The 27,613-nt window shown below is 38.0% G+C and overlaps 1 protein-coding gene across 33 annotated transcripts in view; it reads right to left on the minus strand.

Moving 5' to 3' along the window:
* The window catches only part of ADGRL2 (adhesion G protein-coupled receptor L2), a 391,390-nt gene that overhangs the window by 107,360 nt on the left and 256,417 nt on the right, over positions 1-27,613 (minus strand). For all 33 annotated transcript variants that reach the window (XM_068952713.1, XM_068952694.1, XM_068952700.1 and 30 more), the window contains one exon: positions 20,860-21,032. In XM_068952713.1, coding sequence (XP_068808814.1) covers positions 20,860-20,932 — 73 coding nt within the window. In that variant the 5' untranslated portion in view covers positions 20,933-21,032. The remainder of the gene's footprint in view (positions 1-20,859; positions 21,033-27,613) is intronic.

Below are 27,613 nucleotides of genomic sequence, written 5' to 3' on the forward strand. Positions count from 1 at the left end.
ATCCCTGTTTATCATAGAGTCCTTTCTTGACTGAAAGACATGAGGACAGTCTCTTGGTTACTTACAGAGATATCAGCAGGTCTACGGGGGAATTCGGTGTCATTTTTAGCCTTTCTTTCTTTCTTTTTTTTTTTAAACCATTGATTTTGAAACAGCACGTTAGAAAGAAGGATGACAGAATCAATAGAATTTAAGACGCCCTTGTAATCCAGGTTTAACATCACCATAACACCGCTAATCAAAGACGTGGAACCCTTTCTGGCATTTTGACATCTACATCTATCATGCGGATATGGCTTTTATTGAGCTGAATTAACAACTTTAGTCAAATAATTAAAATCCAGCTGCCCAAAATGTCAGAGTAAAAGTAGTTTAACACTTTATCATTCTTGTAAAAGTGTAATTTTAATCTGTGCATTATGCCAGCTGTTTTGTGGGTTTACAATAAAAGTAATCAAGCAGTGGAACAGCAGAAGAAATTGTACAACAGCAGAAGAAATAACATTACTGTAGCCTGCCACATGTTGAAATTAGCACCGATTTTACTCCATGGAAATTAAATCCACCTATAAAAACTGATAATACCTCACAATTATAAACAGGGGAATACTTATAAAATCAAATCCAACCTGGGTTCTATTTTTCTCTTTAAATAAAAAGGGTCATAAAAATCTCTCATTTCCTCCCAAAAGTGGGAGCAAAAATATCACGGGCTCTATCCTGCAATTCATCTTTGCAAATCCTGTTGCACTGGGAAAATGCGATTCTCCAACTACAATGTGAGTTTTAAAAGACTGAGGCTGTACTTCCAAACGGCATAAACAAGCATCACCGCAAAAGAAAGGCAGAGGGGGAAAAAAAAAAAAGAGCAGTTCATCTCTGCAGCTCCTCCCTCTTTTTCTGCTACGTGGTTTTTTATACTGCAGTGGATCCACCATACTGCATAGCTGATCAGGACTCAGGCCACACTTCTGTAGCGAGGGGCAAAATAAAGTTGCAGACAGGTCCCAGGGCGGTGGAGAAAAGTAGGACCGCTTTTCTAAGTGGCCATGCTGGCTTATTTTAATTGCAACTGAGCATAAGCTTAATTTTCTATTACTCTCAGTGGCAGAAGGATTTGTTCATTTAATTAATAACTGAAGTACAGACAAAGCAACAAGTACTGCTAATTCCCTGTAACAGGGATTCATTTGCCTTTTCTTTCTAATACTGTTGGTACTGGTGTGCAAGACCATTTACACTAGCAGATGTGACCTTTTCAAAACGAAGGAGTAAGTGTGAGACAGGGAAGGGAAAGGAGATGAAAGATGATGCCAGTGCTGCAGTCATTTTATGTTAAAGGCTCTGCTTATATGCGTAATTCATACTGCTGAAGTCAGAATAATTTGAGAGCTTAGTTTTCAGCAGCATGTATAAATGGCGTGTTTTGTTTCAGGAAACGTCTCCTTCACTGAAGTGCTGGTAACATGTATATAATTATGTTAAAACAAAAATGACAATTTTTTAAGGACTTCGATGCCTTGATTTTAAAAATGTGTACTTCAATGATTATTTTCTTTTACTACCTTGATGTCAATTATTTTGAGTTTTACTGATACACATCTTTGTTTCATCCAGGTTCTTTCCTAACTAATTGCTCAAACAATGTTAATGAGAAAAACTCACTTTGCATAGCGATGAAAAAAGAACTTCACAGTCATCTCCAATAAATTTTTTTTGCTTTTGTCACTTCTTTTAGGGTTTGAAACAAAGAACAGGCGTTCCCAGCTATGAGGCGTGTACGACAGCGGTAGGGACCCTACAGCAAAATACTTCCAAGGGGCCAAGAACTGTCCAAAATTCACAACGTGGTGTCGCACTTGTTTCAGTGGGAGTCTTAAACAGGCAAAGAGGACCAAAAAAAAAGCACCTGGGGAAGACATTAAGTTTAAGTAATAAGAAAAAAATACCCAATCTTAAATACTCATTGTAGGAAGGTGCTGACACACTTCCCACCTCTGCAAAACGAAAAGAGTAATGAGACAATTTAATTCTTTCATATTTCGACAATGCTAGCTATGCTTAGAGACTGCAGTTAAAATTTCTTGCCAGAAATTTCATTCCTGTGACTTAGATCCAAGTCTTAACAAGCACCTAGGCTGATAGATCTGAGATAACTCACAGATCAAGTTTCTAGGTTAAATTAACACATCCCTCTTCTACTCACTTTAGGCTGAGTAAGGTGAACTGAATTTCATTAAGAAAATCTGGAAAGTGCTCTTTCAATTGGCAAGGAAATAGAGGAGCAAAGTGGGAGGGAGAGACTTCCAGCTGCACAAAGCTGCAGTCCCAATTCCAAACCTTTCTGGAAATCCACAATACTACTGGATGAAGGGGGAAAAAGATACAAGCACATACATTAAAGAGTGCTCCCCTATCTGGACTGGCCACTTAACCAACATTATCCTGAACACCTTGATACTTGTGGAAGATTAAAATTACCCCAAAGGGAAATGCTGCAAAAGAAAGGGATTAAGAAGAAGCAACTTCTAAAAACTTTTTTTTTTTTTTTTATTGCAGACAAGCCAGAACTAAAGAACAACAGCTGAAGGGGAAATTAGAAAGAAAATGAAACTCCTTAGGATGATAAGGAGCTGAGAGGGTTCAGATCTCTCATGAGATTATTGTGGCTAACAACCCAACAGCTACACAGAGAGATGCAAGATATGCGCCACCATTTTTACCTCCTTACAGAATCAGCAATTCTGATTCTGACTAGATATAATGTAGAAAACCAACAGAATCCAGGCAAGTACTTTACTTGTAGCACTAATTTGTTTGTTTTCACTCTTTCTTTAAAAGCATTCTGTGTTCACAAGGACGTGAGTTCTTTGCATTGATCCCACACAAGCACATCACTGTGCAATGAGAAACCAGGAGTGGGTAACAACAGGCTTTTCTCCCATCTTCCAGAGTCTCAATTTCACACACACACAAAAAAAAACCCACTAGAAAATCTGTACTGTGTTTGTTTTCTCATAATTACAGCAGCCCATGTGAGGAAATACATATTACTCATCACAAAAGTCTCTCTCGGGCACAATTATTCGGAATGAAAAGTTGCAGCCTTTCCTGCCTAAGAAGCGTTTTCTCCCCCGACCCCCCAGACACGTTGCGCCTTGCTGCTACCTGCCTCTCGCCAAGGGGACACCTCACCACGGAGGACCACCAGCCCCGGGGAACGCCCTCCCTTTCACCTGACACTTCACAGCACTGCTCTCCAAGCTGGCTCTAGCAACTTAGTAGGAAAGACTTCTGCTCATCAGGCATCCTGGACTCTCCCTTTGCATCTCAGTTAACAGCAAATTTTTAAAAAGCAAGCAGTGTAAAAGGGTCACATTTTTGATTATAACACTAGGAACACTTAAGGAAAAAAAAATGTAAAATAGGTAAACAAAGTTTTAGAGCATGCTTCACAATGAAATCCATCCCAGCTCTTCTACTGTCTTGGTTCACTTGGCAAGCTTTCAAGTTCCTCCTCTCTCCATAGTTAACTGGCTTCAGAGCATTACTTGAAGCTACATTTCCTCTGTTCTTTTGTTAAAGATCGAGTCCCCCTAGGGCCGCTGAGAGCACTTGCTCAGGGCTACCTTCTTCTCCCTTCTATCAAAGTGGGATTTCTTTAGTCTCCTATCAAGCACCTCTTCCTTTTTCTACTTCCAGTACTAGTCCTACCAAGTCTGCCTGTCAAAATTCGTATTTTTCACCTCCCACTTTCTGGAGTAAAAATAAACAAATAAAAAAATAAAAAAAAAGGAAATGTAAGCAAGTAGGACACCATTCTACTTGCAGTATGGAATCAGGTTTCTCTCAATTGAGATACAAGCTTCACTATAACGTAAAATTCCATATTATATCTTTAGAAGTATTCAGTATATACCCAGTTTGTTTATTACATAGTGCCTATTTTTTAGTCTTCTATGGAGGCTACATGCAACATATAATACAGCTAGCATCTAGAATGTCTTTTCCAAATCACTGCTGCTATTGCTTTGTATCATTTTGGGAGTTTAGTCAACACAAAATGCAGTTCCTTCCAACTGCATCTTTAGCAAAAACACCAAACCTGCCAGATCTACGTTTGATGTTTGTAGCAATTCAAATTCTTTGTTCAGATTCAGCTCCGTTAAACTCCAATAACAAAGAATATACTGTGCTGAAACATGAAAGAACACAGCCCCTGTTTCTTAAAATGATAACATTTTTTAAAAACTATTTTAAGTATTCCCTACGATCCCCTCCCCAAAGGGTCCTACTGCCTTGTGTGTAGATCTGTCTTCCTCTGCAGGGTAGAGGGTTACGTGTGCACAAAAAATGACGTGCCTTGGCACTAAGAGCTTGCTGTATGAATAATCAAATTACAAGAAGATACTTGTGAATAGTGATAACTACACTTAGAATTAGAAATGGAACTGAATTGCACGCTAATGCATTTAAATATTTTTTGGCTATTGACATGTCTTTAAAATAGCAGAGAAAATTAAATGATGACAACAGGAAATATCAGTATTTTTTTCCTAGAGAAAATACTTCATAAGGATATTTTCCATTTGCGTCTTTTAAAGGCACATTTTTCTAGTGCAAGTTTTGAAAAGGGAGTGAAAAACAATGTTTTTGTGAAAGTCTCCAGTTTCCTCAGAATTCAGTTTGGTTCTGCATGATCAATCCCTGTTGAGCTCATAAATCTTACAGTAAAACTTATGAAACGGCTACAACAAATATCAGAAAGGCAGGAATCGGCCTATCTAACTTCTCACTCAGGCTATTAGAGGATGAAAAGATCAGTTTCCCAGATGTCTATTCATGCCCAGACTGGGGAACCTATTATAATGAAAATCAGAGTTAAAAGGTCTGGAGCCTTACCTGGCCTGAAGGTATTCTCTGAAAATCCTGTTTTTCCTGGTCTAGGAGTCACCTGAAGAAGTGACCCCTTCACCAAGGTAAATGAGTTCTCCAGAGGCCTCATATAAATTCCTGCCTGTGAGATGCTATGGTCTTCGCTGTTTATCCACTTGCCTTGGTTTAACAAACTTCAAGCAGAAAAAAGAGCTAGAAAATGCTACTGGCTTCCATGACCAGATTTTAGGCACCTACCAGGCAGATAAAATGCCTAATGGCATCTATATGCTTTTGATAACCTCTATGAACCTAAAGCATGTACATAGGATGAAATTGTTGCCTGTGTCTCTAAGTACTCTTTAAAGGACAGAAAACTGAAGACTTCATAGAAACTAGGCCATTAAAGGCAGATTAAGGAAACAGCTCCAAATTTGATTTAATCCATCACGACACTGGGTGGAGAAAGAGGTAGTTCCTCCCTGCTGACCCCCCGCTCAGCCGCGGCCATGCGGGAGCCGGTCAAGAGAGAAGTAAGTCGGGCCACGGGACACAGGCAGGAGCAGCATTTAGCTCCTGCCGGTGCCAACGGACGCTGGATCAAGTTGACTGAGGAACTTGGATATCCAATGTTATGTCCCCAGAACCTGTGGAGCAAGTCGACCAGTGCTGCTGTCATATTACAAAAGAAACTCCTGTCTTCAGAAATTAGCCAAAAGATTTTTATCTCCAAGACCAGCCAGATGAAGATTTAAATTAGAGTGAACTGATTGAGAAAGTTGTTCAGAAAGTTAATTGTTCTCAGAGCTTGCTAAATTGCTACCTACGAGTTCAGAGACAGAAAATAATACAGATTAAGCACATGGAGAAAGTTTAAATTCATTTTAGGGAGCTGGATCCAATTATCATGAACATATATTTTACTGTAGGTTGGCACTACCAGAAACATACATTGCCAATAATTTAGCTACAAAAACTAAACTATTCCACTAAATCTAGAGCTAACCCATTAGATCAAAACCTATGTATTGATTTTTAAGGCAGTCTTAATTTGTATTGAGTAACTGCATGTTCAAGTATTACTCCAGACTCAATCCCTTTAAGACTACAGATCCAGCTTTCCCACGTCTCAGATACAGAAAGGGGACTATTTTTTTTCTCACTATCCTTTTGATAGCTGCTGAGTTTTTAGTCAGAACTGTTCATTTATGAATATGTATTTTATGCAACAGATGCCAGAGGAGATGACTTGACAGAAAGTGAATTAGTTTATTTTTAAAATAAAGTTTCCTTTAGCCTCCTTAGTTTGAGAGGAAAGGACCTGTGAATCCTCATCAGGGTTCCAGCATTTACTCCCTCTACAATTTAGGGTAAGTAACTTGACCTTTCGGCCCATGATTTATTCATCTATAAAATGTAAAAACGTTAACAGCCCTAGAAGTTAACCGTTCATAAAGTGTTCTCAAGATGTAAGACCTACGGAGAGCTATGCTATGCTTTCTTTATTGCATGCCTTTCCTAAGCCTTCACACTAGTAACTTTTTTTTTCTTTTCAAATTTTCTGGCATCTTTACATTTCTTTCTTAGTGAGGAAATCTACTTACAACTAGTTTGCTAATATAAGACCAAGTTTTTGCAGGCATTTCTCATTCAAAGGAAAATTCTTATCAAGTGCTACAATTTTCGAAGGTTTTTAAAGCACCTAATTCTCACTGATTGAAATGGAATTTAGGCATCTAGCATATTCAGAAACCTAGTTTGTCAGCCTTGCATCACATATTGCCTAGAGTTATTAATTAGCTCGATGAATTTTACTCCTGTTCGAAGTGGTAATGAAATGGCAATTTTTTTTCTAGTTTTTGAAACACATCTTTGTTTTCTGTCAATAAAATTCCAAAATATCTAGGTTACAGAAGGAATGAAAAAAAGGAAGACACATATGGGTGTATTTTCACAAAACTATATGAAAATTAACCTTGGAAACATCCTGAGATCCTTTAAAAGTAGCCTTGAGGACTGAAATTTATGTTTTTCAAATACATTTAAGATCAATATGTTTTTAAAAATACATAAAGCATGTTACAGACACAGTAATCTGAACTAAACACTAGTGCACTAAGAAATGTTAAAAGTTTTTCAGCCTAGTTAAAAAATTCCTATCAATTCGCCAGATTCTATAATTATTAGCTACATATTAAAATAGTCACTAACTCTTCCTAACCCGTTTTTGATATCCTAACGGGTATCATTAGTGCAGATTTTCTCACCAAGATTCCAAATTCTGGTCTAAGTTTATCAATTGAAAGGAAAGGTAATATCATATCAGTTTTTTTCCCCCCCAATGAGTTGCTATATGCTCCTGAATGCCAGGAAATATTAACTTGCCAACTGGAAGCAAGAAGAAAGGAACCCTGTAGGTGCATTTGCTAATAAAATTATCTTGGGTACACATGTATGACTGAAATGCTCAAGTGAATGTCATGAATTTCAGACCATACAGAATGCCTGAGAAAGAAAACTAACTCTTATGAGAAGTGCAGAAAAATATATGGAGAAATCAGAGAAATAGATGTTACAGTTACTCACAGAAAGGAACATATCTATTCTGTAAATGGAATTAAAGAAATCTAAATGGGTAATTAGGTGACATGAACATTTCCGAAGTTTCTTTAGATGCATTTTAATAAATAACAGGCAGAGGGAGGCATAATTTAGCTGTCTGGATTACTGGATTGTGAATTAAAAGGCTCCTTTTAACGTTCCATACTCAAAGCACAGCTTAATAGTCACATTAAGCGTAAGATTGTAATATGAAATCTTAAAGAATGAAAAAAATTATCAATTCTGTTAGTGATTAAGTCTAGTGCAGAAGAGCATGTAAGGCAAATCCTTCAGAAAGCCTGCCTTTTTGTAATAAATGACAGATCAAAGCAGCATTACTAAAATTATGTAATCCTGTTCAACTGGCTCCTGGCAAAGGAGTACTGAAAGGCAATTCAGAAACTACCCCTTCCTTAAACCACCACACACTATGTATTTTAACTTGGAGTTCCTTGCAAAACTCTTGCTGGTATGTACATACTCTCCTTTCTCCTGAAATCACAATTCAGGACAATTACATCTGTTACAAAAAAAAACCCAAATAACAACACACACACACACACACACACACACACACACACACACGTTGTACTGAGGCTTTACTTTAAACAGCAGACTTCTACTTATCACACTGATAAATTTTATAAAGACAGAAAACTTGTCAGTTCTTCACTGAAGACTTTAAAACAAAAAGACTAATGCAGATTTCTTACATGTTCTGCACACTGTCCTGTCACCACAAGACCACCTGCTACTCTGGCACTGCTCAGAGAGGTGTTCAAAAACACCTGGGTAAGCCGTTTGCCCAAGGACTATGTACTGGAGATAAGAGGTAATTAGCAAATGAAACTATTCTTAGCACTCCTCTTTCAAAATTAAGTACAGAGCTACAGCAGCAAGCTGGCACCTGGTAAAGGGAAACGTTAGATGCGATCATTTCCATTTACACATTCAGCACAACATCCCATATGCTCGTCAATGTGAAAGTGTCAGTGATAGCAGAGCTACCCTAAGAAGATGCTCTGTTGAAATGCTGGCATGAAGGTTTTATGTATGAAGCAGACCCTCTCCTCTGGACCATCTGTAACTTCCTCCGTTTGTCATGGGGCACGTGTTAGCCATAAAAATTTTTCATTAAAAAAAATTGAGTCTGACATTAAAGATAAAATTGTAAGCCTTTAAATATCCATAAACAGAGAATATATACCCAAGTGTCATTCATATGAGCACACTATTTGCTCAGCAAGAAGAAAAATCTGCTGAGCAGGAGAAGTTTGCTGCAATTTGATACAACAAAATTTATAACTGTACCATAAAATTAAAGAAAAGTATCTGGCACTATGATTTTTATGACTATATAAAGTCAACCAAAATGCTGCAGAATATGAATGTATCTGACTCTGTGGTATATTTTTCCATGCCAAAGTTCTGTGCACATCTTAAACTTATGGGTATTTTTCCAAAACATTTTCCAATGATTTCATAATGAGAAAAACTTTTTAAATATAACAAAAGTAGGAAGCCTGTAGAGAAATGATGGGTTTGCTGAATTAAGGGGGACCAATTGAGGATAAGGAAAACAATGCAGAGAAAATAAGTATTTCCTCTGCACAGCTGATGTTCAGGAGATAGAGAGCAATGTAAAGGATCAGAAAAGGATGATGGAGAGTAGAGAGGGAGAGAAACAGGATGACAAAGTTTACAAGGAAATGGTGTTATTCACTATACTCCTTAATAATCTGGAAGTGGGTTGAGAAGGGAGCGATAGATAAGTCTGCTGAATAGAAGCTTATTTAGAAAGTCAAGTCTACAAAAGACAAAGGAGCTTTACTGCCACAGTAACATGTTCAAAAACCTAACTATGTAAAAAAGCGTTTAACTGAGTAATGAGTCAGGATAAGTCTACTCAACGGCAATGGATGATTAGAAACGTCCACGGCTAAGTGGGTTACTTTGTGCATTTCAGTATTTTGGCATATTCTTCTGAAGCTTCCAACACTGACTACCAGCGAAGGAAGGAAGGAAGGAAGGAAGGAAGGAAGGAAGGAAGGAAGGAAAGAAAATCAGGCTAGAAGAGCCAAGATAAAATGAGGCAATTTCCAGTTCCTTTAAAAGTGCACACAATCTTAAAATTGTTGTCTGAAAATTCAGATCCCTAAGATGTTTTTAAAAGAACTGCCTTAACTGGGAAATGAGTCCTTTGTAAAAGCCTTATTTTCTTCTTAAGGGCAGAAATTAAATGCAGCTCTGTTGGAATCTACCTAACCGCACCTTTATAAAGCCACAAAAAGCATCTTCTTATTTACAGGATCTCTTTAAACACCTGCAGCTAAGTTAGGACACCATGTACCACCTTCTTCACAACTAAATCAAGGAAATTCAGACTCTAGACACTGCCTTTCGATCAGAGTCCCACAGACTAACAGTAGTTGTGTTACCTCAAGAGTCAAACTGGGATTAGATCATAATGAACACTGACACATTTTGATCCCTGAAAATAACAGGCGCAACGCTTTCCCATCTCCCAGAGAAGTCATAGAACTCGCTAAGAACAGGAGAGACCAGGACCCAGCATCACCAACCACGATCAGCTGAAAAAACTGTGGATCAGCCGTATCCTATAAACCCCAGCGAGATGCACGCACCCAGGACCGCAGCTCTGCGCCGCCTGCGTGCCCCGGGTGACACTGGCCCACGTGGGCAGATGGGCACTTCCTTCTCTATGGGTTCGGGGAGAACATCCGCCACCCATCCTTGAAGGTCTGCAAAAGCATGCTGCCTATTGCAAACACCTTAGCATAATTAAATCATCATACTTTCGCTTTGGAATCAGCGAATACCTGACACAGAGAAGCGGTGCATATCTCCACATGCTCCAGAGACTTTCCTAAATGACTTGTCAGTAGTGCTAACTGAAAGTTTGTAGTGTTAATATCTTAACATTGGACATAAAAGCAACATATGTATTTTCCACAGAAAACTGAAATTTGGGGAGATGTATGTGGATCTATTACTGTGTTAAATCTTTTCACAAAAAGTATTTATTTGGGATCCAGTTCAGAAATTATTATTACGACAACACGATACATTCTGACCATATGCTTCATATGCCTTTTTGTCCTTTTAAACAGCATCAAAGCCTTATTTTGACCTCATTAGAGCTATCTGAGTTTCAAGCTCCCAACCACAACAACGGACATAGAAAGCAACTGCACGGCTTCTCTAAAAGCCTCTGAATATAAGGCCTAGGTATATTCAAATGGTCCGGGCAAATGTGACAGCTCTGAAAAATACACTTAACAGTGTAGGTTGCAAAAATGCTACTGTGCTGTTTGTTCTCCTGAGTCAGCAGGATAACCATGCTTGTAACCTTCAATGCTCTGGTTGTTGATGCCAAAAATGGGAGTGTGAAAAGCCCAGAGAAAAACAAAAATAAGCATTTGAAGCCCAGGGGTGTTAGGCTGTCCTCATCTAAAGCAGGCACCTAACTATGCCTCACATCTAATTTAGGAGGCATGATTTTATTTACAAATATTCAGAGAACAAAATTTCAGCTGAGCGTATATAGAAGCTTTGTTAAGGAAAGGTTTTCTTTTTTTAAATACCTTAGTTCCAGCTTAAACTATGCAGGTAATTGTTCAAAAATTAATTCCCAATGAAGAGTACACATCTGTGTGGTAATACAAATACAAATTGATTCCAGAGTCTCTTCTTTCCAATACTTCCTTTATCTCCAGTTCCCCCAGGTTATCTAAAGATGTGGCATAACTGAGGATTATTTTCACGGAACAGAAATTTTAAACATATGGGACATCCAAGATGAGAGTTATGAATTTAAAAATGCCTTCATGTCTAAAACATGAATATCATGCAGTAAACATCAGGCATGTGTTTTGCTTATTTAAATGGTTAACTAGTCTACAGATATGGTATCTATACTATTAGCCTTTTCAAGTATTAAATTTTTAGATTACACACTTCTGGGAAAAGTCACTTCATGAAGATCAATCTAAGGTACCACAAAAAAGCGAATTGCCTCTTTATTAACAGATATGCTGTTAATACTCATGACAATCACTTGCTCGTAAGTGGTTCACTATTGCAACTGAAATAATAAAAAATACATTATCAAGACATAAACATGTTGCATAAAATTTCTTCTCTGATAATGTAAAAACTTCAATAATGAGCTTCCCTCATGCTATTTCTTCATCGTGTCATTGGAAACAATTCATTGGGCCTTATCAGACGAGTTTCAATTTTCTATCATTCCATTTTAACCTGCCTAATCAGTTGAACAAAAGTACTTTATGTAAAATGATTCCTTTAGTTGTCTTAGCTACAAATCCCCGCAGTACTGTATAATTGAAATCTACTCACGTAAGTTAGGAATAATTAGGACCCCAAATTAAGCCAAATACAAAGTTAATTCAAATAGTCAGCTGCTGTCATTTAAGTGGTTACAGAGTTTTATTGTTGCTTAACATCTTTGAATGCTTTTAAATGCACTTTTTTCTTCCATTACTATCTGATTCTTTACTCCAAATGGAAATAGGATCAAAAGCATACATTTTGGCTGGGTCATGATAGTCGTACCTTGACCAAAGCCTTTTCTCAGTAGAGTTTTTCCCTATTACTGTGACTTTATCTTTTTTTTTTTTTTTTTTTTTAATCAGCCGATTAAAAAATTGAATCAAAAAGAATGGAATCAGACTAGGCTTTGCGGTAAGTAAAGTCAGTATTATCGAATTCACTACAAATGGCATTAATACAATAACAGTAACAAACTTTTAAAAGCAAATATTCAGAAAGTTTCTCTTCATGTTATAACAAAAAACTTGTTGTAAATAGAAAGCAACACAGAACTGCTGTTAAAAACGGACATGTAACAAACGCAAGAGCTAGAAAATAATGCATCAAATGGATTAGCTTGCCTGTTGTAACTGCAGTTGTTGCCAGAACTGAGTCAAATCTCTGCCAATTTAACAGAACAAAATTCAAAATAATGTATATAGCAAATCAATTGTTACATTGTTATATATAACAAATTTAACAAAATAATTGCTATATTAATAGATCAAAATGCTAATGGCCAACAAAAACACTGTTGGCTAGATGCGTTTCTTGACAGCTCTTCTATCAGCACGTAAGTCTACACTGCAGAGCAAAACATTATATATTATAAATTTCTCAAGACAGTTTACTATCGATAACTTTCAGAATCTTGTATCCTGAATTGAAAAAAAAATTTTTGCACATTATGCTTTATATACATATATATGTATATACACACACACACACATTTGAGTCTTAAAGCATACAGACCAATAACCATGCAAGATGTAAAATTATTGATTACTGTGCAGGATTTGAATTTCAAGGCTTAAAACAACAGTTTATGCACGATATGCTACGCTGATGATTTTTTTTTCCAGCTGGTACATTAATATGTAAAATGATGTTTTGTAGACTCTATCCATCTTTATGGGTAATGATCCACATTGCAAACCACCCATTTGCCCTGTAGTACTTTCCACGCTTCACTCTTCATGCAAACCAGCTTCATTTGTTGCAAATTAAATGATGCAAAAGCGTAAGCAGCAAACTGGTCCTTTTTGTTTACTAAAAGCACATTTACATGGAAGCCACTAAAAAGCATAATCAGTTCTAAACGGCCACAAAATCACATTTTTCCAATAGACTTACAATGGTGAATGTTAATAACAATGCAAAGTAAACTATAACTTTATTCTTAAAGTAACATTTTATAATAAAATATATATACATATATTTTTTTTTTCAAGGCAATTTGCAAGCCTAAGATAGAGAAAAGAACTGGGACAGCTCAATGGGGAGAAAGGGGAGATCCTAATGTGAAACACTAGGAAGGAAGGTCAAGTTGCATGCTTGGTCCAGCAGGACCAGCGGCTGGCAGACAAATGGACTGAGGCTAGCTAGCAAGATGCTTAGAACAGAAGTAACATGAAATAGGGCGGAAGTCTTTTAAAGGGAAACTTTTCTCTTTGCATTTCCAATTAAAACACAGCAGACCAGGAGACTCTGGTTGGAGTGTCAACTTTCTATCAGGTTTCTTAAATGAGTTACTAAACTCAAATCAAACAGGAGAATTCCTCAAACAGCACTTTGCATTAATTGAACTTTCTGCTGGGATGGAACAAAACGACAAAACTCCCGAGAGAGACATCAAACCCCCCTACAAGGGAGAAGACAAAAGCAAGCCGCCTTCAGTCATCAAGATCCGCCATAAAACTCGCTAGCGCTGTAACCAACAACCGAAGTTACGTGGTCTCTCTGGGTTTCTCACATGTATGTGTTGCTCAGGCAACGGATGACAAAAATTCAATTTGCTTCCCAACCAGTCTCCCACACACACATTTTATTCACCGAGAAAACATCAGTGATTATTATACCAGTATAAATCAAGAAAAGCAAAAGAAGGAAATATTCTCAGCCACCTGAACTGGTTCAAGCTCACAGGGAATGAGCAGGGACTCTCCCCTACCACCACAAACAGACTCAGATACATTTAACTGGTCTTCTCAATGTCACAAGGACACGGATGAATCATCTTTGTAACTGAGAGAAGGATCCACCAACTAAGCTAACATTTATACAATTCCATTTCTTTAGACTTCAAAAGAAAGCCAGGAGGTAGAGCTTACAGAGACGCAAAGAGCCTTCGCACAGCTGGGTTTGGGCAGTTAGAGGAGCAGTTCCCAATTCCTTTGGGAAGGGCAGGAATTTGGGACACCTTGAAGCTAAAGGATTTCTTCAACCCCTATGTGTCGGGAAGAACTACATTATTGAATTCATCACAAACTACTTCTTGGGTTTAAAGTGTGACTTGTTTATAGAACCACACATACAAAATTTATCTTTGTTAAATATATAAAAAAAATTAAGCATTGCTAAAAAATGTAGATCTATGAAATTTTATTGACTTAGAAGTTATTAAAATAAAAACCTGCAGTATGATTTTAGCAATACAGGAACATAATAGGTACTGTGTAAGATTTAAAGCACAACAATGTTATTCAAGAAACTTTACTATAGGTGCATATGTTCTACTTCCCCCTACTTCTTCTCTTCCTTTCTTTTTTATATTGGGATAGCACATTATACAATAAAGTGCTGCTCTAAAAGCATATTATCAAAGTACAATGCTATATAATAATTATCAAAAATCACAGAAAGAGTAACAATAAATATTTGTCCAACAAACTAGCATTAATGAGTACATACGATGCTAATTAACCACTATAAAAGGCCAAGTTTTAAGCGTCTCTTCCATGAAGGTTGTTTTGCAGGTATGTACAACTGTGTAACAGCATGGTGGGAGCACCTAGACTATTAAGTATATTTACGAAGATAGCACGGACGGGTAACAAGCCAGGAACTCCTCACGGTGCCAGGTTTACCTCCTTGTTCCTTGCGGAACACAGCCTGGAACTCAACCATAAATATGGAAGTGGGTGCATATGTGAAACTTGTGTTGTGCACAAATTCACAGTGATAATACATGTATCCTTAATATACTTGCTGCTACTAAGACAGCTGCGCTTTAAGACACAAAAATAGCATTAAATATATTACTTTTCTGCATAGTTTACTCACATAGGTGCACCACGATCATCAATGGATCTACTTGCAAGTATAAAATCCATTACATGCTTGCAGAACTTGGCAAGCATAGTAAATCTAAAATTATTATACTTTATTATAATTGCATAATCTGATCATTAACGGCAATAAACATAATAAGAAATCCACTGCTGAGGTATCCACTGATATCAGATGCTTCAGGCACTTATACTTCCATTTTGTACTATGACCTGGAAGTATTATATAAACAAAGTTGATGTTGTCAAAACTATATAAAATACCTTATTACTAAGAAAAACAGTATGCTTCTACTTGACAGAAAACAGAAATCAAAATAATTAAAATAAACTCAATAAAAACAAGTAATACATTTTCTATATTTGGTAACAGAGCACTAATGAAGTCTATTAGCTTTTTAAAGGACATCTGTGGCCAAATTCTGCCATGTCTTCCAGGAAAGGTACCTTACAGTAATAAACTAATCTAAAATATATCCAGATTTATATTTAATAAAAGAAAAGAAAAGCCCCTTAGGCAACTCTGTCAGTCCAGGTTAGTTTAAATTTAAGTGAATTCAATCTCATTCCAGTGGTCAGCTCTGCGGCTTGCCCACCGACACTGAACAGGGCTATCACAATGAAAGATGCAAATGGAAGTAATAGCTTAGAGGGCTCTGAAAATATAACATCTGCCCCTCGCAGCAGCACACTGCTTTTCTACCGTGTTTACACTTTAGAGAGTTCCTTTCTTCTTCTGAATACAGAGCTTCAGAGGATGCAAAATCTCCCCTTCACAAAGAAGAACATTTTAAAGTAAATGAGGACGATAACAGCATTGTAACTGTAAGACTCACACTAACCTTTCCTAGCAAATTCTCACAGTAATTTTAGTACAGTATTTTAAATGGCTTTTCATGTGTCTGGATCATAAGGTTCCTCTTTCCTCTTGCTGTTTCTCCTACATTTCAAAATAGCAATTTTTTTTTTTGTTTTCAAAAAGTATAATCCTATAGCACAGAATCCTGCAGACCTTACTGCTCAGTGAATACTCAAAAGGATACTCGCTACCAGTATGTTAAAAAAATCTGGCTTTTCCAGACAGTCTGTCACTCTATTATCTGCAAATGCACTTGAAAAGTTTAACAGATGTTTTTCTTCAAGAAGAAATTTGATGTCATTGTTTAGATCAATTTCCTTTTTAAAAGATGTTGGGCATACAGCTCCCTCAGAAAAGGCAATCGAGGTGTACACACCAGCATTTTCCAGTGAAAAAATGCCTAATATTCCAGGAAAAAACAGGACTCGGGGCAACAACTGCTTTCAGTAGAAACCCAATTTCTTTCACGTAGCTATTTTTGTCCACATACTCTGCATTAACCATTTAAGAAAAACATTTGGTAAAGAAATCATAAACGTTTATTAGAAATATGTTATAGAAATGAAGGTAATATTGGAATGACTATCCCAAGAGCAGGCAGTACCTGGCTTGTTTTATTGTACTGATTACGCTCACGGATGGTGCGTGACCTCCGTTAAACCAAGAAGTTGCCTACCAACTGCAGCATTTCATACAGCTTTCCCTGTGATAAATTCCCCAGCTAGAAATTAAATTAGCGGTCCTATTTGCTCTTGCCTGACTCTGTAATGGGTTTCACCCCTTGTAGAACTCAAATCCGCTAATTAACAGAAGTTGATTTCTTCAAGTCCAGCAGACAAGATTTTTTGAATTTTTATGCCGAGTAAAGTCCTACTAATGCTTCCTCATGAATGTGTATGAAAACTGGTTCGATTTTGTAGTTTGTTGACTGCCCTTGACATGCACCTAGACACTCGAGCTCCGAGTGGCTTTATAGGAGTCTAAAGATTTGAAAACACTAGAAATACTGAATACTTCTGTAGTGGCCTGATGTGCAGGTTACCTGTACTTAGGAAATACTTTCTTCAGTAAATGCACTACCTTCGGTTGTGCATTTAAAAGTGTTTCCAGTGTAACACTCTAATCCTCCACTAGAGTGTAAGTGGAATTTATACTTCTCAGCATAGCGTTAATTAAAACGTAGATTCAGAGGTAAAGACAGGCTGGATTTCTTCAAAACAACATTAATGAAGCTCAGAAAAACACAATTAAACATGTAACGAAAGTAAGATGCTTCTTCCTATGGAGCAGTGTAGATAATGATTCATAATAAAATGAATTAAAATTATATTAAACCTTGATTAAATAAAACGTAAGCAAATAATATGTTTTCAGGGCTTCTCAAGCACTTATGCTTCTCAAGAACACAAGAGAATAAAAACAAAATGTGTTTAAAGCTAGGAGAAAAGGTGGACTTTGTATGGAGGATACAGAATATCAAAATATCAAAATTTGTACAGTTGTACAGAACAATCCCAATCAGAATGTTTAGCTCAGATTTTTTTTCACATGCCTGTGAGTGTAGCTGTCTTAACTTGCTTAAGGAGAAAGCAATAATATATGTAATAAGCTTTTTATTCTGCTTTGCTATGGAAACAAGGCATGTGTGATCCCACTCTCTCACTTTCTGCATTTTCTCAAATAATTTTTAACTTGCTGGATGATTTCACCTAATCAAAGTGGGGAAGGGGGAGTACATGTAGTATCAGAAACAATTCTTTTCCCATGGTTTTTAGGAAACAGCTAAGGAGAGGGACTCAGCAAGTGCTCTGCCCGGGACAACGCGGAGGCCCAGGTGGAGGGGCCGTATGAAGGGCTGGAGCAGACACGACCTCCCCGGCCATCGCCCCTATCCTGCTCCGCAAGGTAGTAACTGCAGGTAGTACCCCGCAGTTTCAAGCCTTTTTTCAAGCCTCTTCCCAACTATATTGACCTGCTGTTGATCACCGTATGAACCAGAGAGATTAACTCAGTGCAGTTTAACTTCTAGCTGCTGGCATGTGTCCTCCCAGGTTCGCTCTGCTTGAAGGAAGGTGCTGCTTCAAAAGCAGCTGCGCCTGGGCTGCGCTATCCAGAAAAGGAAACTTTTCACAACTGAAGATATGATTCCTATCTGGACAGGTGACACCAAAATAAAATTATAGCCTTCCCAAAACTGCATCTGCTTGCTAATCCCCTGGTGAGTCAAGCCACTGTGACAGTAATCAAGTCTTTATCTTGGTTAGAAAATGTTTCCTTATTTGGACTAATGAACCACTTGTCCATACCTGTTTGTTTTTTAACCGCACAGAAAGAGCGTTTAGCCAGGCTTCATCTTCTCCACCAACCGCAACAACGTGTATACGCCCCTAAGGTTACTGTAACAAACCTAAGTTCCATGTAGGAGAATTAAGGATTTTCGTATTTCTAACAAAAGTTAGATGCTCTTATTTTAACCTTTGTTCATGTTCATACTTCCAGGCATGAAGTGCTACTAAAGCACGTTACACTTGGCATCTCTTATTACTGAAGCAGAAGGCAATGGTAATCTTGTGAGAAGGTGTAATAATGCGATATTCATTTTGCTTCTGTGGCTGGAAGCCAACTCTATATTAATATTCATTTCCAGTATACAGAGCCACAATATTTCATTTATTTTAGGAGTTTACAATTAATTTGGTATGATTCTGTTATCTGCTCCCAATTTCCTTCCCTGTTCCTTTTAGCTGAAAAAGCAACTCCTGTATAGACTTAAAAAAGTAAATTCACAACTGAAGCATCAAAAGATTGCTACTGGCTACTATAAGTAAGAAAAATAGGGACAGAACAAAATGAACTTGAAATATTACAGATGACAATGAAAATTAGCTTCTTTCACATGGCAAAAATTCAATCTGCAGAAGTTCTCAGCTGACTTCTTGCTTTCCAAACTCAAGCAGATAAAATGGTCTTTGCAACCTGCTGTTTGCTACAATAACCAAAACAGAGAAAATAAGAGTTTTTCACCTGCTTCACATGTTTTCAACCGCATACTACTAAACTGCAAGTACTCTGGTGAATCCTTGTAAAATCTATTAGCTATAGGGATTTTAAACAATAACACAGGAAATCCTTCATATTGCAAAGCTTCAGAAAATCCATAAATAGAAAACTCCATTTCCTACACCTTTGGTTTAATCTAACACAATCCCTTTTGCAACACAACTGAATTTATACATAAGTTATTAACTAACCAGCTAGTTGTAAAATGTATAAGCTCAGTAAATACGCATTTACCTTCCTTACCTGCAGAAGTGGCTGAAAAGCATTTCACCTCCCAGCTGCTGGGACTTACTTTCACGTAAAAATGAGATTCCACTCAAGACCACAGACACGACAGACACCAAGGGAGCCACCACTATAGCATCTAATTAAAGAAACTGTACAGGATCTGTAGCGCTCCTTGGGAAGCTAATTTTCTAATACTATCCTCGCAAACAGCTTTGAAGAAGGGAAGAGGGAAAAAAAATGTGAAACCTATGTAAGTGAAACTAGACTTCCCAATGTTCAGAAACCTTCAAGAACGACTCCTAGTAGGTACGCCCCCACATATACAAATGAATAATATTTCAGCAAAGCTTGTCTGTCAGTGCAACACAAGACCCGAGTCTTATTCTAGAATAGATGCTTAGAGAATTACACTGTGAATGTGGAGGATCTTACACAACACTTAAATCTTTAAACTTTGGTAATAAATTTTGCCTTTTGGGGAGACTAGATTTTTTTGTTTGTATAGATTTGAGAAAGAAGGAGGGGAGGAGACACAGTATCTTTCCAGAATTATCTCTAAATATTTAACCTTAACATCCAAAGAATTTCTACAGTGTAAGGTATGCATCTGCTTTAAAAGATGGTAAGATAACTTTATAAACACACCACAGAAGCATACATATGACATACCGATTACTGAATAACGTAAAAAGGCGTGGAGGTGCTATTTTATTGCTAAACCAGTCAGTTCACCTGAAATCTAGTCAACTAAAATGATTACACTCAGAAATAGCCTCAAGTTCCCTATAAATATTTGTAATTAAAAATTAACAAACCATGCCCTGATCATTCTTTCACGCTTCTGTCTCATATTATGAACTGGAAAGGCCGCAAGAACAGCTGGGGAGACAGACTAGCTGAATAAAATACTATTTATAGAGAAAAACAGATAAAGAATAGATGACAAAGTTATTTTAGAAAGGTTTTTTCCTTCTTCCTCTCTTGCTAATTTAAGGAGTATTTTAAACACTGTGTTTGATAGGAGTGAATTCTTTTTTCTTTTTTTTTTTTTTAATAAAGCAAATAATTTGTTTTGAAGTAGATGCTATTCCTGTATGCACATTGAGTTTTATTTCCTGAAATTTAACATGTACTGTTCTGATCTTAATGAAGTGTTTGCAGTTCTATTTTCAGCCAGCCAAATGAGAAATGTAAAACAGATACTTCAATTGCACTTTTTAGTTATTTTATATCATATCTGACACAGCTACACATTGCTTATAAATGCCTGCACTTTGAAAGTAAAAGAGAGAAATAAACAGGAACAGTCCAAAAATAAGCTCTCCTACCACTAAAGGGTATAAATACCATTACTCTAGTCACCTGAATACTGCAATTCAGTTTTAACATACCACATAATATCAGATACGATTCCTTTTTCATAAAAAAGAGAAGAATTAGAAGCTTGTCAATTTAAAAAGTAGAATGACAGAGATGCTTCTAGTTTGACACTCTAAAACTTCAAGTAATTGAATTTTAAATTTGTTTAAATTATTTTTGCACACCATGCATCTCATCTCTGCTAGTTGAAGTTAAAAAAAGAAAAAGACACCTTACCTTCTGTCCACTGCAGGAAGCCGATAGTGAGCAGAAACCAAAAACTTTGCATTCTGCAACCAGAAGACAGCATTATTGATCCCTGTAAGAGTTTTCTTTGTATTCCTTAATGAATCCAGTTATAAAAGCCCAGCATCATCGAAACCAGTGGTCTGCATTATTCATCTTCATATCTGGAGAATCAGAGGATTTGGAAAGAAAAAAAAAAAGGGAAAAACAATGTCTATCAATAGCGGAACACCAACAACTTGATATATCAAATTTCATTTGACAAGTAGACAGAAAATTTTAATGAAAACTGACAGTACACCTGTATTATAGCTAGGAATTTGGCAGGTATGTAGGATTCAATCTGTCAGGGTCAGCGGTCATTAAGCAGAATGCCAAATAATGATACATGTTAAAGCTGAAAGTATGAATGCGATTAAAGTACTCGCACTAAGACATACAGAAACATATGAGAATGTTTTCTCTGAATTTAAGAAAATGAATTTGTAGATGACAAGGTTTTAAGTTACTTTTTCTCGTTCCCCGAAGTCTCACACAACCTGCATTTCTCTACCTCAGAAAGCAATAGCATTATTAAATCCAGGACACTATGATGTGTCTTAGCGGCTGAACCCACGCAGAGGCTGAGAAGAGCTGCGCAGCAGAGCCCAGCGGCAGCACCTTGCAGGCGAAGCTCGGCAGGTCATCTCCCTGCCCTGCTCCCTTCCCTCCACCGCCTGCCGGCTTCCCTCGACACCTCTTACACCTCTGTCCCTCACCTTAGACAAAAAGCAACTGTTTTGTTGAGGAAGCCCTGTCCATATGACTCTGCAGTTTGGAGTATTTCTCCACAATGAACGCCTTCGGACAAAAGGAGACAAACTTAACAAATGATGCTCTACTGTCTTTGGCTCCTGACAAGATTTTTCTCTGACTGAAAAAGAAACATTACCTCAACTGCTCTTGTAAACTACATACCAAAGGAAGACTTATTAAAGCTATCATTTGCATTTGAAAAATAAAATTATGGTGATAGCGAGCAGTTACTGTCACAGACGATCCAACAGCAGAGCGCTCCCTTCAGCTAATGACTTCATTCTTTCCCCAGCCAACTGGGTAAGCACCTGCATCCTCTTCCATAGCTCACTGCACGAGCTGGATCGTGTTTCAGCTCTGACTACTACAGTTTGAGAAGTTAGGGAAAAATGAACATCAGGATAAACGAGTTTTAAGTATGAAGATGGCTCTATGCACTGCAGAAACGTGAAACTCTAGAAGAACAACTCCCTGAACGTAACTGCAACGACAGATCAAAAGAGTTACGTTCTGTGCCGCATCCGCATGGTCTTCCCAAGATGCATGAACAGGACTGTATTTTCATGTGTGGATGAATCTGAGATACTTGAAATTAACATTATTTTATAAAAATACAGCAATAACTATGCTGTGTTCAGTGAAACTACAACTGGTGAGATCCAAGGGTCACTTATGAGTCTTACGAGTACTGCAGCACGTTTAGGACTTGAAAAAAAATGTATTTATCCTTTTGCCAAAGAGAACTGGAAATTAACAATCACAGGCAAAGAAATTCTACAAAATACAGATTTTTTTTTTTTGAAAAGCAGAAAATGTAACTCCTTTTACATTAATCAATTTTAATATTAATCACTAATTAAGTTTGTTCCCTGAGCACATGGACAGGAACAAGACTGACTGACATCTTTTTCTTTCAGGAAAGAAAGACTGGAATTAACGGAAAAGATTACAGAATATCTCTTTAGCTCCAAATGGGGGCTAGATGACGGTGGTAGAACAGGAGATTATTAAATACTCATGTAGGCAGCTTCATTTGGCTCCTTCAACAGGAGTGATGCCACTTCATCACAGGCGTCCTTCTCACAGAATGCAAACTTCCTTGCAATTTCACTTACGGGAAAGAGCTCTGACATCTGAGGCTGACCAATTTCATGTTTGTTTATGCATTAAAAATAACCTCTTTTTCCAATTTGCAACTGCTGACAGGTGCTGTTCAGTCACAAGCACTTTTATCCCCACGTATTTCAGACAAGAGCACGCAACAGCAGTGCAGTGCCTTGGTGCACAGCAGCCAGAGAGGCTCTCCCTGGCACACACCCAAGTGCCCCAGAGGTAAAGGACCTGCCCTCAGTTTAGCGTGTGCTACGCACCAGCTGCTACAGGGCTACCCAGAAGCACTATTGTATCTCTAGATCTTTAACAATGGGCTAAGAGTGTTTTGCAACTGGAAAAAAAAAAGTCTAAAAATCCACAAAGGATGCACTGCATGCAGCAGAAATTACAATTGCTAAGAAGCGCCTGCTGAGTAAACCACCAAAATTGCCACCATGATATCTAAAAAGAAACCCCTAGAGATAGTTCTGCTAAAAGCTTGGGGAGGGCCTGGATTAATTTTTCACCTGCAGCACCCAAAGGGAAAATCTTAAAACTATCTCACAGACACCACAGACTACTCAGTATAATTTCAGTAAGCAATCAGAATAATCCAAGAGAATAGATGAGGAACAATAATGGCTAAAAGTAAAATTAAGTCAGCCTTCTGATTGCTCCTAGTCTGTCCAGAGGATTTTGACTTCCTGAGACTCAGATTTTATGACTATTTATCTCCATAGCCTATTGCTGCATAGCTGCACAGTCAGATTTTCAGGCACTTTTCTTCACCTTCAGGTGGATCGTAACATACTGCTATAATCCTTAATTTCATTGCTTTCTTGTTTTTTGGGAGAGGGAGGAGTTTTTTAAAAAATAAAAAAGTAGAGCACCTCTTGGGATAATTAACCTCTCTAGAAAAAAGTTGCCAAACTTATAGCAGATTTTATTTTTTCAGTAGAGTAAGAGTTCCTGACCTTGTAAACTGACTTATTTTAACTGTTTTCATGAGAAACCACAGTTTCTGAAAGGGTATTGATATTTTTACGATACTAAAACCAGCAGAAACTATTCAGCTAAGGAAAGACGCAAAAACAAAACAAAAAAGCCTAAACCCTAATCAGCCTCTACAGGTTACCAGTAATACGTTTTTGAAAAAGCTGGAAAAAAAGTAAGTAAAGTTTGAAAACTGATGCAATAGGTTTTATGTTTGATTCTTTTTTTCCCCTCCAGTAAAAACTAACAGCTCTGCAGTGAACAATTTTTAATCTGACCTCTATACTTGACAAACTACATGTGGCTCCAAATGCAAGAACACAGTTCTGAACCATCTGCTCATCACCATAACAAAATTAATCCAGAAAACGTTATCTAGACTTGAGCTGGAGCCAACGAACATTTTGTAGACACGAGACATTGCCATCACTCTTGTCGTTCTGACCATGCAACAATCAGAGAGATGGAGATAGCCAGCGCAGTCTCACAACAACAACAAAATCCCAAATCAAACAGTAGGACCAGCTAAAGCCATATTAAATTATTTCTTTGTAAACAGAAAAAGTAGATGGTGGCAAATGGCTACCCTGCACAAATAACTTATTTCCCCTTGGACCTTAATAAACCTTTTCTCTGGATCACTGACTGCTTGCGCTTGTGGGTGGGGGCAGAGAGAAACTCCCTAGAGCAAAAGGCTGCTTGAATTTCAGAGTGCAATAAAATCGGCCTAGAAAACTTCACTTGTAACTTAAATCCCTACCTCTGAGCCATACTGCAGTCTCTCAGAGAAAAAAAACTCTGCTGGAAACTGAGTGGTTCACCTTGTTAAGTCTCTGTGCATATGCGCTGTTATAGGAGACTAGATCAGTTAAAGGGAACGTTAGTGTTCAGTCCTGCACAGCGCAGTTTTATTGGGCGTCTCTTCATCCTGTATTGATGAGCTATGCTCCAAGCCCCAGATATCTTAGTATCTCTGCTTTGCTTCCTCGTTCTTCTGTACTTCTGAAACCTCTTACATGAGCAGCGTCACCCCTGCAGAACGTGTGCCACGGCTGGTCACCTCTCCCTCCACACTGCTCCGCAGCGTCCCAGGCATGGAAAAAAACGGCTCCAACCATGCTCCAGGAAACATTTTCCTCTTTGAAGAGAAGGACCTCTGCAGAACCGCTGCTTCCCAACATCACTGTTTAATCTTCCCACGGTTTTATGTTCAAAAGCCAAAAGAGGGTCTTAAGAGCTTCAGGACAACAAACGCAACACGCTCAAGAGCTGTCTCTTCCCTCATAGTCCATACAGCTTTTCAGTCAGTTAAAATATAGTGGAAAGTGCAGTTCTTTTTAGCAAAGTAAGAATGTTTGTCTTTTGCTAAAAGTCTTTCAGACTAATGCTGATGTATTTTACAATGTAGCACTTATTTACCAAATCATCCTAGAAACAGCAGAAAGCACTTGCAGCCTTTCTTATGCTTTAACATCTCTATTGCACAAGTAGAAGTAATGCTAGCTTCATAGACTAGAGTGGTGCCGCACAGAGATGTAAAGAATATTAGCTGTAATTGCATTCCCTGTATGCTCTGATGGAGCTAGCAGAACCTTGGCAATCTTTCTTATAAATCCTACATGACCTGCCTTGCCATACATGCAGCACCCCCACTGCCTTTCATAACCCAGTTTATGAAACTAAGTAATTCTGTAATATATCTGAGACACTCTGCAGAGGAAACTGGGGGGAAGAGGCGGCAGGGGTGAGTAGATACATATTCATACAATATAAGAGGCTACTTAGTCTCCCAAGAAATCATGCGTCCATGTGCCTTTTCACCGTGAAGCCTTCCCAGTTAAAAAAAAAAAAAAAAAAAAAAAAAAAGACAGTTACACTTCCTATAATCTATAACATATGAATTCATTTAATGCAGTATGATTAGTAAAACCTTCTAAAGCACACTAGTAAAATAGCAGAATGAGACTTAATATCATTTATGATCTGAGAGCCACAGTTTTACATGTTTGCAATGTGAGAGCCAGGTCTAGTTTTCAACATTCTACTTTTATCTTTAGATGCATTCAATGAGTTATTTCTAAATCTTCAATACAATTATTCATAAGTTGACTGACATTAGTAACTTGGCATTAGTGCTACAGCCACCAGCTTGTGTAAAATCTTCAAAGTTATGAGATCTTACCAGAAAACCGAAGACAAGCAAGACAGGTGGTGTTTAGCTGGCATCTTTCAACTACTTATGGTAAACAATCAATGCCTAATCTGTCTCAATTAAACAAGTTGCTTATTGCAAGAAGAAAGGAAAGGCTAAATCTGCTCTATCTAAAATTGGCTAACAAAGACTTATGTTCCATTAAAAGTAATTCAATACTAAAAACGTACCCCAGAGTATTCTCTCGAATTCTGTATTCAATAGTCCCCATTAATTAACACCTTGAACGCTGGATTACTAACCCAAAACATCTCTTTCCAAGTTGTACAGAAGGAATGGAGCGTCAGGGCAGGGAGCAGCACAGTAAGAACAAGACTTGGCCAAGGTCATCCAATCTTGTTGTCTGATAAAAAAGTGATTTCTATGCACTGAGCTGCCTTGTGCTCTGAAGTGACATGTCAATGCTTTAGCAAAGCCCAAAATAGCGTGTGATAAATATACACGTACCCTAAATCTAGAATAATCACAAAAACGTGCCCCTCTGGTCTGGGCTCCTGCTTATCAGTAGGGCAGATTATCAACATGCAAGATTTACCGAGGGAAGACACGATACTAAACAATGTAGCCACACTATTTTAACAGTGTAACATCACAATTTAGTCCGTCAGTACACAGTAACTCAGTGGTCTACCTCAATCATTCACAGAGAAAATAAATAGGATGTAACAGAAAAAGATGGAGATTTTCATTTCTCATCCGCGCTGCGATTCGGCTCAGCCTCCTCCCGTGCTTTCTGCCCGTGTTACACAGCGCTCCACTCCCGACAAGCCAGCTCTGCCCCTTCTTGTTAGCACAGGATAAAGCCAGGACACTCTAGGGAGTTTTCATTCAATAAGCCAGCAAAGTAAACCTTTGCTAGTGCTAATAAGAATGGCTCTTTTTTGGCTCCAGGCACTCTCCTCTTGCCAAGTCTGAATTTCTCTTTTTTGCCTTTGCTAACTGCTCAGAAAACAGGGGGGGGGGGGGGGGGGGGGGGGGGCACTCATTCCTCTTCACATGTCCTCTTTTTCATTTGAATTGATGTTGTACCACTAAATGGGACCACCTCAACTCAAAGACCGAAGGTAAAACCTTTCTAACACTTCTGCCCTCTGTGTCACTAAACCATCCCGGCGTCCTAAAGATAAATCTCCGGTATCTAAGGAATGGGGAAGGGGCAGAGACGCTGTAAGTCGATAACAGCCGTTATCGGCCGTAATACCCGAGCGTCACGCTGAGCATGTGAAACGTGCTGAGCGCGCTGGACACCAGAGGCACAGCCTGAGGCTGCTTGCCGTTCTCTTCATTAAACCGCTAAACAAAGAGCTCTCATTTCCAAACCTATACAGGATGGATTTTATGAACATCAAAAATAAACAAGAAAATAATGAACAGCTATGAAACACACACACACAACCACATGACAAACCAAAAGAAGCAATCTCACAGCTGAAGAAAATTCAAAGGCTTTTCAAACTTCTCACAAGAGAAATCCTCAAAATAATCTATTTATATTAATAGATATCATTCCTTTCCCCTTGAAAAATCACTAGACAAGCTTCAACCAAAGAGACTGTAGTCCTGTACAACAGTAAACTGTTTGCTGACAGTCTTGTCAAGGCTTTGCAGAGGCCCACGTTTCTCAAAGCTGTTATGTCACTTAGTTGATTTCTT

Source organism: Struthio camelus, chromosome 8, assembly GCF_040807025.1.
Source record: "Struthio camelus isolate bStrCam1 chromosome 8, bStrCam1.hap1, whole genome shotgun sequence".
NCBI lineage: Eukaryota > Metazoa > Chordata > Aves > Struthioniformes > Struthionidae > Struthio > Struthio camelus.